The sequence below is a fragment of the Watersipora subatra genome, chromosome 5, assembly GCF_963576615.1.
Source record: "Watersipora subatra chromosome 5, tzWatSuba1.1, whole genome shotgun sequence".
NCBI classification, from domain to species: Eukaryota; Metazoa; Bryozoa; class Gymnolaemata; order Cheilostomatida; family Watersiporidae; genus Watersipora; species Watersipora subatra.
In genome coordinates, this window is record NC_088712.1 from 56,978,348 (window position 1) to 56,993,838 (window position 15,491).

Genomic DNA, 15,491 nt, shown 5'->3' on the forward strand with positions numbered 1-15,491 from the left:
GACCAAACAAACAGACCAACCAACAGATCAACCAACAAACCAACCAACAGACCAAACTACAGACCAACCAACAGACCAAACAGCAAGCCAACCAACAGACCAACCAACAGACCAATCAACAGATCAACCAACAGGCCAACCATCTAACGTTTAGATTTATATATGTACTAAATGAATGCCCGGCATTGTCTGAGTATTAACAAGTTTTTGCACAAAAAATAAATTTTTATTTAACATATAACAACAGCTAACATTCTAACTTTCAAACCTTATATCATGAGAAAAGTGTTTTGTGCAGTTCTTGGTAAAAATCATCAAAATTTTATATACTCTGTACATTGAAAATTAGTAACCAAACAATATGTTAGCCTTAGTAACTGTAGTTACCCACAGTAAATTTAGTGGTTATGATCTGCAAAAAAACGTAACATTACAATGTACTACTTGCAGTACGTAACGTGGGGAGTTTTTATCTTCGAGACAGACTTATAACATAAACGTTGAATTTAACTTATATAAATTTAGCTAACTAAAACATTCTTAAAGCTAAGTTTTAGTATGTATTTTACTAACCTAAACTTCAACTTTGTCATAGGACATAGGCTAAAATTGTATCACATATCTGTTTTCTGTGTCGTTATTGCTGTAACTTATAACGAATAACGTTGAACCTAGATAGAAAGCAAGCGAGCCTCGTATCTCCTTCAGGCGTCGTGGAAGGGATTTCAGCGAATAGCAAATCGGCATTTTTGTTATTTCGTCATAATCAATACACCAGCTGCCTAATTTTAATCTCGAGAGAAACTTTTGTTGATATCGTATGGTGGAAAAAAGTTGAAAAAAATTTCGGCTTCTTATGGCAAGGACGGAAAAACCTCACGTTCCATATCGGAAGGCAAAGAAAATCTATTAACAACGGCATAATAACCCGAGGACGCATTGTATTAATCAATATTTTATAGCAGGATATTCAATATATGGTAAGAGCGATGGGTGTGATAGAAACGGCTTGTAATTATGCCCGCTTATTAGTACACTTGCGATTTGAATGTCGTGAGTTCAAATCAAGTACGAAGGTGATTTTCATTGCTAAAACTTTATCGTTATAACCGGACAAACAAACATCGAGACTTATATATATATATAGATAGACATAAACAACCTAAAAACTTAGTTATATGTAAAGAAAATAAAGTTAATAAAGTTATAATCAACAACTAGAGACTTCTATAGTCGCGTAACAGACAGCGAAACTGAGGTGCGGAGATATCCATATAGTAAACAGACGGATGCAATAGAGATATGGAGCTAGTCTAACTTAGACTCTGAATTTTATAAGCTATCAATTTAATTATAAATATTTCTGCTTTTATATTTATTACGCATTAAATTTTATTATCGATTATCATGGTCGACCACTCCCCTTTTACTCATTTCCGGCAATCTTTTTTGTATCTCTTTCACTTTCTGTTTCATAATAACTGCTATATACAGACGAGAATTGCTAGGCAGCGGATAAACAGAATACACTAGGCAATAAGTGGACATGATGTTCAGAATATGTGTCTGCAAGCAAAGACTTTGTAACGCTAAAAATGGAAAGGGTAAACAAACGTAACCTTCCTTATTAATGCTAAATTAAGCAGCAGGGGAGTTATTAAACTGCGTGATTTCGAGTGATCTGCCTAAATGTGACGAACGAGTTTAACTCGAAGCCAAAGCTTGTTACCGTGAGAAGTATACGTACAAAATAAGACAGGACTGATTTATGCATTTGCGAAGAACACCGAATAGCTTTGGAGACTATATGTCATAAGGGCTGGAATCTTGCCCAAAACCTGCGTTTGATCGTTGCCATAGCAACCTTGCAGACTATATGTATGGTTTAGTAAGCAGAAAAAATCTGATTGCAGCCACTCAAATGAAAACAAAACCCTGGTTGGTTGGCAAGAATATATAAATTAATGTTATTTCTGTGGTTGACGTTGAACCAATTAAATTCATAAATATGCTAATCAAGCTTTGTTCACAACAGACAAGCTTCCATGAAACATTCTGTCAATGATGAACTTTCATAAAATTGTAGTAAATTTCATCAGCGAGTATCGGTACTTTCCTATCAGTTGGTTTTTGACGATTGAGATCATCTGATTAAAATTGGTAAAACTTCATCGCAATTAAAACACTCAGATCAAGCGAAAGTGCGATTATGAAGTCTATAGTTGCAAAAAAACTGACAGAATAGAGAAGCGTAACATTGCCACTTTAACGCAATAGTCGATACCAACTATCACAGCGATAATAACTAGGGATGTTATTTCGCAAATATTTTTCTTCTGAGTGTTTTAATCGCAAAGAAGTTTTGCCGATTTAATTTTGAAATTGAAACACCCTGGCAGTCAGATCAATTCAAACACTTGAACATCAGAAACAGTTTCAAATTATAGAAAAATACTGATGTTTTCTGATAAAATATATTAAAATTCATCTTAAACTTATTAGTTGGAAGACGCGAATGTATTTTATTTCTGTGAAAATAACGAACTATTTCAATTATTGTTTTTAGTCAATCACTACGGTTTTTATAAACAAGAATAAATAACATAAATAACATAAGATGTCGATTAGCAAATTTCCGTGACCTGATGAACTTTCTAAAGTATTGATATTGGGAAATAATCTGTGGTATTTGTCAATTGGTCTATAATACTTCCTGACAATTTCGTTTAATACTATCGTGATGTCCCTTCTATGTGGTGATGGACATCAAACTAATAACTGTATCAGCAATGTTAAATATATGTCAAGGCTGGCAGCCACCATGAGTGACTCAACCATTTGTGTCAGCAAATTTTCAGCCATCCCTTGCGGCATTAAGGCTAGTTTTTGTCATAATCGTATCAATCTTTTAAGTTCAACTTGGTTCTACCAAAACTTTTTGGACAGGGTTGACCTTTGAATTGCCATTGATCTAATTGTGTCGATAAATTTTCTGTAGAACATGTTTTCATTGATCTCCAAATGTATGGACATTTTATCAATCCAATTAGTCTCAAGGAAAGTAACTTATTGCGCTGACGAAAGTCTTATAACATTCAAGCCTTCAAAATATTTTCAGCAAAATGTGTTAGGGTCATGGATGGATTCTCTTTGCAATGCATGAGGAGCTGACACACCTTAAAATTTATTTTATCATAATTATATAGCAAAATAATACTTTTACTATTTTTTTGAGTTACCGACAATTTGTTCTCTCGTTTGGGATTGCCAACAAAAGTGATGTGCAGTTGTCGATGAGATTGTCTTATAAGCAAAGAGCGGTAGTGTGCACCATTTTTTCGTGTGCCACTTACAAGATCAGGCCAACAGTGGGCAGGCATTCATCAAAAAATAATTAATGACTTGATAAATTGATAACAGATGAACCACCGAAATAGGTTAAAAACTGTTAAATACTCTGAACGGTGTATTTTGGTTTGGTTGATTCTAGCTGATGTCAAAACACCTGCTTTGACCTTGACATCAGCGAGAATTCATCAAATTTCACAGATATTCTTTGACTGTGTCAATACCTGACAGCAATTAGTTCTTTCGAAATAGCAATAAACTATTTTTGACGAAGAAAAACATCGATTGATACTCAAAAACTATTGATGGTGAATGCAACATTTTCTTTTGTTACTCATCAACGTTTGATTGAATACATGAGACAAAACGCAATGAATGCAGAACTATTATAATAAAGATTCGGTTCTGAGCAGCAAGGCCTTCCTAACAAACTTACAAACTTCAGTTATATTCTCTTATAATATGCGCACTTGGAAGCTTCAATTTAGGTACCGACAAACAAGGATATAGCCATGAACCTTTCGCCGTGCCTCGGCACAAGCATGAGATAAATGTGCTTGCGGTTGCTTAATATAAACCTCGTTGTAGTATCCATCTTTTCAGACAACCAGCATAACCAATAACAAATCCCTTGGTGAATGTACTCGAGTGATGAGCATATCGAAGTGCTATTGCAACATGTTATGAGTGCACGTAGGAGCCATTTCCACATCCACATATAATGAAGAAACGTGATTTATATTCGCCATAACCATACCTAGAATGCTTCATTAGAGGCGGTTCAAAGGAGAAGCATTATGTTTATATTCTGCTTTGATAACAAACTGAAACAGTTATAAATTTCAAAGGCTCACTTTGTCATTTGTTATTATTATTGCTATTAGCATTATACTGCACCATATTGTAGGTATAACTATATTCTAATCTCTCATGTATACTGTATATGCATATTGTACCATAATGTAGTCTAGGAGTATGTGTGCGAGACAGTACAGGCCGTTTAATGTATAGTACTCAGTTTTCATTGTCTGGACTTTTTCAATGTCCGGACATGGTCCAGAGTGTTTTAGTTTAAACAAATGAGGGTTGTCTGTACTACAGCCATGAATGAAAATTAATTAATTCCAGTACATCTAGTGGAATCTCCGCCCAACTAACTCGATATCTCTCTTTATCAGTTTACTGTTCTTTTGAGTACTCAGATTTGTTATAGCCGTTGTAATTGATTAATCTCATTTTTATCATTGTAATTTCAGAACAATGTTTTCTGGCAATGTCTAATGCGGCCGTTTCTGTCCAGAGAATGACAACTTTGACAAATAGGTCTCTCACGACAGATGAAGCAGGTTATGCAGGCGAGTGTGTTTTCTGCCAGAATGCTGTACTGTAATTTTTTGGTCCTTACCATTTTTGCAATTAATATTATACTGCACCGTATTGTAGACCCCCTATAACTATATTTTACTCTCTCATGTGTACTGTATAGGCATATTGTACCATATCATAGCCTAGGAGTCTGAGTGCGAGACAATGTAGGCTGTTAAATGTACTGTAGGCCTAAAGTACTCAGTTTTCATTGTTCGGATTTTTTGATGTCTGTATTAGTTCAAACAAATGAGAATTGTCAGTATTTAGGTAAACTGGATTGGTTGATATTTGAAGGATACGGCTCCCTGGCTAGTGCTAATTTTTATGAGCAAATCCTAGCTTTGTCTATTATCATTTCATGAATATCTCAAAATCTACTTGACATAATTGATGTTGTCAGATTATTAGAGTTAAATGTAAAAGTGGTGAAAGGGGAAGGCAGGCAGAAAGGTGGCGAGAAAAAAAATAGAGCAGCGTAGAAAATATCAGACGGGAAGGCATCGGAGAAAGTGACTAGGTGTTGGTTAGAAACACTTGAAATGTTGTTAACAGTTTAAAATGTGGTAAACACATCGGCCACGAGGCACCATTTGATTGGCCAATGTTCATGACCAAAACCTGATGAATCGTTCAAAATACCAATCTAGGAGAATAAAAGTTGCGATATTTGGCGGTTGATCCATCATACTTCCTGTACAATCCAATCAGTGATGTCTCCATCTATTTGCTGACGAATGCCAAGTTAGTAACTGTAGCTGTCAAGGATGGTAGGCATGTGAGGGCAGGGCTGGCTGGCAGCCGTGTGGCAGTGAATTGTCACTAATGCTTTGCAACGTTTAGGACTGGTTTTCTGACATAATTGTTTTAATCTTCCGGTCCAACAGTAAAACATCGGTTGCATGAAGCTTGGCAACTTGTGTGCACAGAAAAATACTGGTATGTCACCGGTTATCGCAAGGCCAAGCCAGTAAGGGAAGTGAAGTTCATTTAGAAAATGGTTGCACTCAACAGAAACCGGAAGTTGATAGGCGGGATTCTCATTTCAGCCATGAGACTACAACGCTATCTTTGGTAGACCTTCATCTGGGCAGAGAAATGCTTGGGAAAATCGAATAGCAATCAATTCTTGCGATCACTGCCAGCAGCTTGTCAGCGGTGAACAACAATTGACAAGTTCCCAAAATTTAGGTTCTCATTTCATAGCTAGTCTGGTGAGCCGATTTGTAAAACAGTCTTTTATCTTATATGGGAAGATTGACAATGTCCGGAGAAGTAAGTACGCAGACCAACAGCGTACAAGACAACCGACTACACAACCTGTGATCGTGATCGACGCATGCAATGAAACACTGCAATCTGAAAAATTTGGAATGTGCTTATACAAACGCTGTTGGCTGATGTCCAACTGACGCCGTAATAGTTCCAATATAATCTTGGTTTCCAATCTACTGACTAAAAATGAACTCATCTATACAAATAACTACACATACGATACGCATGACAAGGATTGTGAGAAACAATCTTGGGCGATTAGCCTACGTATGATAACATTAAGAGCGGAAGGTGTAACTTGAAGCAACACAGGATTTGAAAGGCCTTCCCTTAATGAAATCTATAAAAAAAACTTTTCAGGAACACTGCAATTCTTACACTACTTACAACTGCCTCATGTGTCATTGACCAAGCCGATGCAACAACAATGTGAGTCATTCGGAGTTACACTCTCGCAAATAGAAATAGATCTACTGTATATTAGCGCTAGGAACAAATTCCCGGTGATCTCATAACATGGCAAGTGCAAATATCAATAGAATGACTAATGTGCTCAAGCTGAGAGTCAAGCAAGCTGGCTCAGAGAACTCGCCATGCACTGAGGAGGAAGAGGCAAGAGTTCCTTACCTAACTGGTTCAGTTACGTTATGTATGGCCTGACAGTTATGCTATATATATGGCTATATATAATATATATTATATACATAATATAATGCATAATATATATTGTTTGTATAATATTCAATATATATCATATATAATACATATATTATATAATACATAATATATATTATACTATATACAATCTTCATCTTTACGCTATACTATATATGATATAACAGTTATACTACGTATGATATGACAGTTACACTATGTATGATATGACAGTTACACTATGTATGATATAACAGTTATACTATGTATGATATAACAGTAGACTATGATATGACAGTTATACTAAGTATGATGCGACAGTTATACTAAGTATGATGCGACAGTTATACTAAGTATGATGCGACAGTTATACTAAGTATGATGCGACAGTTAGACTATGAATGATGCGAAAATTACACTATATACATGTACTAGCTGTGCTACCCGGCGTTGCACGGGTAATACAAATTAAGTTGCCACAATTAAGAAAATAAAAACAACTGTAAAGGTTTTCAAACTTTTTCAAACAACTGTAACTTTCAAACTTCATATCATAAGGAAAAGGTTTTGTGCAGGACAACTAAACCAAAAATAAATAAAACAACTGTAAAGGTTTTCAGTTCAGTTTTCAGTCCTAGTCTTGCAATAAAAAGTCTTTGGATAGAAAATTGATTTTTATTTAACATATAACAACATTTGCCACTCTAACTTTCAAACTAAATGTCATGAGAAAAGTGTTTTGTGTAATTGAAATAAATTAAGAGAGAAAATAAAAACAATTGTAAAGGTTTTCAAACAGCTGTAACTTTCAAAATTCATATTATGAGGAAAAGTTTTTGTGCAGGACAACTAAATTAAAAATAAATAAAACAACTGTAAAGGTGTTCAGTTCAGTTTTCAGTTCTAGTCTTGCAATAAAAAAGTATTTGTACTGAAAATTGATTTGTATTTAACATATAACAACATTTGCCACTCTAACTTTCAAACTTCATACCATGAGTAAAAGGTTTTGTGCAGGACAACTAAATTAAAAATAAATAAAACAACTGTAAAGGTTTTCAAACCACTGTAAATTTAAAATTTCATAACTTTCAGTTTTCTGTTCCAAAAGGTTGATCGAAAACCGAGTTGTTCGAGATCCGAAACAATCCCATTAAAATAAAATTATGTAAATTTTAATTCGTTCCAAGAGAAAACAACTCCTGTAAAGTAATTTTTCAACATTTTACACTATAAGCTGTACTGTATACTGCATACTATAAATAGACGAGAGACAGAAATACTTTGAGAAATATATATATGACGGGTCAACGCTTTATGATGTACGCTGAAGATTTGTTGAAGATGAAAACTAGTAACACACCAAGCCAGGCATTAGAATTAATACTGATACTTACCCTCTTTTTGAAACAGGAAATATACACACCAATGTCTACCCATATAAATTTGCACCAGTAAAACATTCTGCATTATGATCTTAGCTTGTGATCTTGCATTATGATCTTAGCATCAAAAGGTTTTTTAATTTACCTCACTTCTAACTTACTTCACTTTTAACTCACTTCACCTACTTCATGAAAAATATTGATAATTCCTAGCAAGAGTGAATGAGAGAAGCTAAATTTTAAAGGCAACAGACAATATGTGATTATACAACCATCTCGAGACCTTGCAAATAGAATGGTCTTGATAACTGCTTACTTTTATCCCTTAAAGGTATTTAAATGAAAGAAATTAAAATTTATTAGAGTTAATTTAGTTGCGAGCTTCATGTACTGAACAAAAGGCATTTAAACTAAACTCAGACAATAACCCAATAAATGAAATTTGTTTCTGACATAAAGCTTGTGGATTGGGAGTGGGTTTTACAGCTTCAGCTGCGACTTCAGAAAATAGAAGACTTGATTCTGGTCATAAGCCAGCAAAGAAAAACTACCCCAAGATACTCTAAATCAATCTGCAATAGGTATACTGTACGGACTGAAAACTACTCTATAGCAAAATACTGTTTCATTCAGCAAAATGTTTTCATATTAATTAGCAGTAAATGTATGCAGACTTCATCATTGATAGCCAGTAAAGTTTTTGTTAAAGTTGTGTTCTCTCTACAGAGTGAAACGATAACTCCACAAAATAACTAGATGACAAGTTATGAAAACAAGCGTAATAGAAAGTTATAATAACGCAAACAGCATTCTTCTTTCCATTTTAGTATCTTGTCCAACTTTTGGTGTCTAAGAAAGAGGTTTTTTTAACTAATAGGTAACAGCGTAGTTATTATATTATTATATAATTATATATTATTATATAATCATATATTATTATAGGTAGCAGCGTAGTTTATCCAAATCAATTATTCTAATGTCAAGCCACGACTCCGCGACACGAATTTGAAACAGGATTTCCATGAAAGATTTCCCGGTGAATCAGCATTAAGCAAATAAAATGGGACGCTATGAACCAGAGTGACACTTGTGAGACACGCGGTAATGAAATATTAAATACCTGGTAAAATATGCAAGAGTGAGCTTACCAAGGTCCGATCACTAGTCAACAGGTTAGTATACATTGCATCACAACCAACCAGCATGAGATACTCATTGCATATTCTTAAACACTACTTGACTTGCAAATAAGGTGCTGCCTGCCAAGGATAAACATTTACGTTATACTAATTGCAACAATCCGAGATCCGGAGTGCACCGGGTAGTCCAGTGCACCGGATAGTCCTTTGCCGAGTGCCGAGTTGCAGCAAAAGGAAAAAGATCAAGAAAAAATGGCAGCATGCTGCTGAATTTATTAGGTGCATGAGCTGTTCATCCGGCAGAATTCCGAATTAGATTAGTCGAGGCATACTCGGAGTCTAACAAACTTTTATCAACTTCCTGTACATTTATAGTCACAGATATCTTTACAAGGCTACAATATTTCAAACGCGCCATGAATATTCATTGATGTAAAAAGAAGGAGATCAGAGAAGCATTATTCTACAAAGTTGTGCAAGATGTCAGATTCTAAAGGTAGCCCTAGCTAGCGAAAACTATTTTTGAGACTAAAGGTCAAGCAATTTTATATTGTAATTATTCAGCAGAGAACTTCTCTTCCATAGATAGTTCATAACTCGATGTTGAAGTGTGTGTGTGTGTTTGTTAGTCTGTGAAAACTCTATGCGTGTTCACAATGTTTGGAACACTTTGCTGATTTTGCTGGGTTGCTGATTTTGACCCTACAAATGTAAAAACAGCAAGCACCTACATTACTCTAACTGTTCTTTTTGGTTTACTCGCCGATCTTGTTGTTTGCGATAAAAGAGATAGCGGGACACGGAATAAGTAACATTCTGCTCGCTACTTTACAGTTTTGTTTCGGCTTGGTCTAATCGTTTAGTCGTAATCTGATCATGTGACCCATACTTTGTGATTGATTTTTGTAGCATTTTTCGATTATCACAGGTGACCAACAGGCTTCTCATGTTTGTCAGACAATGATATGTACTCCTCCGAGCTAAAGTTAAAAAATTAAACGAATTTTTACATAAGTTATAAGATATCAGTGGTGAAAGTGACTGTACTCTGGAAAGAGATTCTAATCTAAGGCGGTATTGTGATGGCAGCGATTAACTGTTTGTTTTTGAGCTTTTATGAGCTTTTAATCACATTTCCACATATTTTGCACATACAACACAACAGAGTAAGACATGGTGAATCTTTTGATACCAAATAACTGTAATGTGAATTTTGTTGCAAGTCAACCTTTAATGAATGCGCTCATGGATTGCTGTCATGAAAGCGGTGTAGCAACTTGTGTACAGGGTGCTTCGGGCTATCTGATTGAACATGAAGGAAATCGCGGGTATTTACTAGTAAGTGAATATAGCCTGACCAGCATTAAAGTCATAACTGGTATATAATTACGTTACAACGCACTAAACGTGTACAGAGAAAACTGCCAGCAGCACTCAATGACTTGAAAGGTAAGTCACGTGATAGCCTAGATCCATGCAGCATGAGCTCGCATTATAACTGCCCATATCTCAACAACAAAGGCTTTTATAAACTAACCTGAACGGCCGGAAGATAATTCCTCCTTATCGAGTTGTAGATCAACCGGGATGGAGTCATTTTCAACATCTTCCTCACCCTCTTCATCGTTTTCATCTTCACTCTCATCGGTCTCCTCCTCCTCCTCTTCAACCTCCTCCCTACCCTCCTCGCTAAAGGACTCATCTAGCTCCGCTAGTGTGTTCGCCACATATGAACTTTTAGGGCTAGACGACATATCTATGCCTGCAAGAAAATGGGAGTAAGACGAATGTTGCAGTTAACAAAAAAATCCTTCATCATACTTCCTCAGGTGGAAAAATGTGGGCATTCATGCTCGCAAAGAAAGAAATTAAGTAATAGCTTCTCCGCAGCCAATGTCAAATTTTCAATGTCGAGGTAGATGTCGACATATAGCCAATGCAGCTGAAATTAAACACTGAAAACAATCAAAATTGCTCACATAAACAAACTTGACTCATGATTGGACAAACTTCTATTAGCAAATCTAATACTCACATTGATTATTTACGAATGATTAAATCAATCACTAATTCAGAATGTAACAGAGTGGACAATAGGACAGACAATGACTGAAACGATGTGAGCCTCTGGAGTTCAAATCAAATTCAATCAGATTGGAATCACCATTTGAACAGCCGCACAACCATATCTTTAGTAGTCAACAATCAAAGATAGGATTTCCTTAACCATATTGGTAGAGCCCTACAAGGGGGGAAGGAAATCTCCCAGGAGCGTATGTACGGCCAGCATCACATTATAATCTCTAGAAGCTTTGTGTATGTTTTATTCCCAAACTGCTCAGTACCAGATGGCTCTACCAAACAACTAATACTGACATATTTGTTTGTTTGTATATTTTCATCTATAATATAACTACAAAAAATAATATGAAGAGTGTTTCTTACATGATACAAGAACAAGAAAATTAGAAAAAAAATTTCACTTCAGGGAAGGTGATGATGCGCAATAGCAAGGCTAATCAAGGCGCGGAACCCGAAAGTAGAGTCAGTAGAAATCTGGCTAGTTAGTTTAGTCTAGTCTGGTTGTCTGAGGTAGCGCTTCAGTTCATTTTTGAAAGAATTAGCATTTACAATTTTAAGCCTATATAAATAGAAGCCTTTATGAAAAAACAATTGTTCACAAGGCAAGGCATGCAAACAGATTAAATTATATTCCAGCTCTAATGAAATCTCATAAGCGCTTTATTACAATTTAACTCTTCAGTATTTAGTAGAAAACTCAAGTTCTCAACAAAATACAATAAAAACACTAAAAATGGACACCTTGATCAGTTGTTGGACAACTCTCAAAGTTTTGAATGATCAACACTTGGAAATAAATACAGGCTTTGACAGTATTCTGTTTAGGCCAAGCCAATAAAAGTCAATGAATAAAATACCATCGGAATGGGAGTTTTTTTGGCGCAGAAGTTCTGGTGCAGGCTAAAAGTTCAGAATTTATCCATATTTTGTTGTGACATACGACTCAACAAATTAAAAGTAAAATAAAGGAGAAAGATTTGTACATAATGATTAAATTTATGTATTTGACAGATGTAGCCCACGAGACCCTTGAAACAAATGTTGGGAAGATGAATGTAAAAATATATGTAAAGGGAGAATCAGCTAGAGATGGTGAAGTGATCAAGGAAATAAACAAGCACGGTCATGAATCATCAGCTGCATCAACCAAGCTACACACATTAAATGTGCAATAAAACGCTGAGACACCGAATTGAACGAGTGAAATACGCTCACTAAATTTAAAGGTTGACTTGCAACAAAATTCACATTACAGTTATTTGGTATCATAAGATTCGCCATGTCTTACTCTGCTGTGTTGTAGGAGCCAAATATGTGGAAATGTGATTACAAGCTCTTAAAAGCTCAAAATCAAACAGTTAATCGCAGCTACGCGAAACCGCCGTAGTTTGGATTCTCTTTCCTAAACGGCTCAAATGTGACGCATTTGTGAGAGATGGTTTCTGTTTACACTTTCATGCAACCTTATTCGTCGAAATATTTTCACAAATATACTTCACGCATTCAATAAAACCATGTCTATTGTTCTTATGCGACTGTTTTATCGTCATTGTAATGCTGTCACTTTTAGCAGTGATATCTTATAACTTACCGTAAAAATTCATTTAACTTTTTAACCTTATCTCGAAGGAGTACATATTATTGTCTGATAATCATGACGAGCCTGTTGGTCAATTGTGATAATCGAAAAGTGCTGCAAAAATTATTTGCGAAGTATTGGGTCAGATGATCAGATTACGACTTGCCGATTAGACCAGGCCGAAACAAAACTGTAAAGTAGCGAGCATCTATATTTGATACGGGGTCTTCAGTAAAATCCGAAGTGTTTGTCATAAACTAGTACTACGATAAGTTTTATATTGAGCTTTGTATTGGCCTTTCAATTCACGTGAGAACATACGTGACAAGACGATAACCAAATTTTGTGGCTACGTCATCGAAATAAAGAGATTTCAATCTACGGCGGTTTTTCGTTTTTGAGCTTTTAAGAGCTTGTAATCACATTTCCACATATTGGGCACCTGCAACACAACAGAGTAAGACATGGTGAATCTTTTGATACCAAATAACTGTAATGTGAATTTTGTTGCAAGTCAACCTTTAAGTTTTTCAATGTATTCAGAAAAAAAGGTACTACGTTTGAGGTTTCATGAATAAAATAATATTCTTTGAATTTTTTTGTTATTATCAGCATATTATTTATTTACTGTAAATAAGCATAAACAATTTATTTGATGTAAAAATAACAGTGCTAAAAAGTATGTCGCCAAAAATTCTGAGCCAAAGTCTTAGACCAAAAACCATGACTTGCCTCATGAAATAACGCACTGATTGTAGTCATAAAACAGACAACATTTTTTAAATGTATTTCTGCCTTTGTGATGGTCCACAAGCAAACGAAACTAGTCTCAAAAGGTGGGCTGAACAGAAACCAGGAGACAGGAGGAATAAAAGAAATGACAGATTGCCGCCCCCAACCAAAGAAAGGAATGATGAATTTAAATTTTGGTTAGACTATCCACCCCCTTTCCTCATGTATGCTTCTAATTATAGACATGAGCCAAGGCGTAATTTAAAAAGGATGCCTATACGGTGAACTATCATACTCTATCTCGCTGCTGCGCTAAGAATTGACCTAATAAGGAAATGGTTTTGTCAGAGTAAAAAGAGGTGAGTTGATGAGTCATGCTGGAGCAGGTGCTAATATGCTATGCAAGATGTATGAGCAATTCCTAACAAATGAGTATGTTGCTTGGCTTACTGCAAGCAGAGGTTGCAAGCGCTTTTTAAGAGCCATTGTTGCACAACCAATGGCTCTATGATCGTAGCTGGACATGTCTGAGTTCAGTGACAAGGGGACCTCAACAACTGGTGACATCCCAGCTGCAGAGAGTGATTTAAGGCTAAATGTCATTCCTGACATCGACATCAGCTTTTTTTGGGAATTGAACCTCGACCTGTTGTTTGCAGGTCAGGAATTTCAGACCACGGCTGCTTTCACCTACACAGGATGATAGGCGATTTGAATGCGTTTTAAGGTGAAATTTAGATAAAACTGAAAAAAACATTAGTAGACTTGCTTTGTGTGGTAAATTACAAAAATTTTTTCCGTGCAATTATATGATATTTATACGTTTTGGGTTAAACTTAAATAAAAATGAAAAAAATAAATTGTCATGTTTGGGGTAAATTGAAAAGAAATGTTTTATTTTCCAATTTTCATCCCAACTCACTTCTAACCACGGGTGCCATATCCAACATCTGATCGGTTTCACTCAAAAAACTTGACTCTCCATCCAATACCTCATCCTGCAGTTAAAAACTGAACAAAAAATACCATGAAAAAAACAGCTCAAAGTGCAGGATAACAGCCTCACACAGACAATATAACTGAAATCACAAGGTTTCAGAGTGACATGTCAACTTCCTCTCCATTATTCATCTGCGTTTATGAATCCTAAATGAAGGCTAAGCAGTAATTATGCAGGTGGAAAGACATTAATAATTTATGCTTGCCCCCACATCCACAGTATGAAAATAAGGGGCCATATACATATGGGTAGGTGAGGAAAGCCAGTGAGTTGCGACTCAGCCGTAACTATCTACAACCAACTATAAAACAGCATAGATTTAATGGTTTATATCAGCAGTAACCAGGAAGGACCAGATTGTTTGTGATAAATCCAACAATACTATCAATTACTACATTTCCATGACACGCAAGATTCGCAAATTTGAGCCAATGTGCAAGTTCACCGCATCATGGAAGCGGCATAAATCCACAAGTCAAGCGTGTTTTGCGTTTCGCAAAACTTTCTCGAATCCGACATGCTTGCGAGTAATGGAAACAGCACTTGCACATGCACTATTAAAATACCACGCCAGCTATTCAATTTTTAACATTTTCAATATTTCTGCCATCCTTTCTCAATTGAGTTTCACATGTTTGCGTCGCTAACACGTGCGTCGCTAGTTATTAACTTATAGCGTAGAGCTCCTTACATTTTTTCAACAAGGCAATGGAGTCAACCCACATGTGAATATCCATAGAAACACTTAAGTCGCACGGTAACTCCAAATCCGCATGATGGGAACGTAGGGAATTTTATTAGTCTTAAACAAATAGAAGACAATCCTTCAGAAAGATTTGTGAAGTATCAATTGCGGTCAAATGCGTTCCTCATTGGCAAGTCCATATGAGTCACCTATGCTTTGATTCTTAATACAAACATAAAATGTTATC

At 35.7% G+C, this 15,491-nt stretch overlaps 1 protein-coding gene across 1 annotated transcript in view; it reads right to left on the reverse strand.

The window, feature by feature from the left end:
• The window catches only part of LOC137397036 (endoribonuclease Dicer-like), a 133,853-nt gene that overhangs the window by 96,409 nt on the left and 21,953 nt on the right, over positions 1-15,491 (reverse strand). The window contains exon 11 of the mRNA XM_068083318.1: positions 10,704-10,928. Coding sequence (XP_067939419.1) covers positions 10,704-10,928 — 225 coding nt within the window. The remainder of the gene's footprint in view (positions 1-10,703; positions 10,929-15,491) is intronic.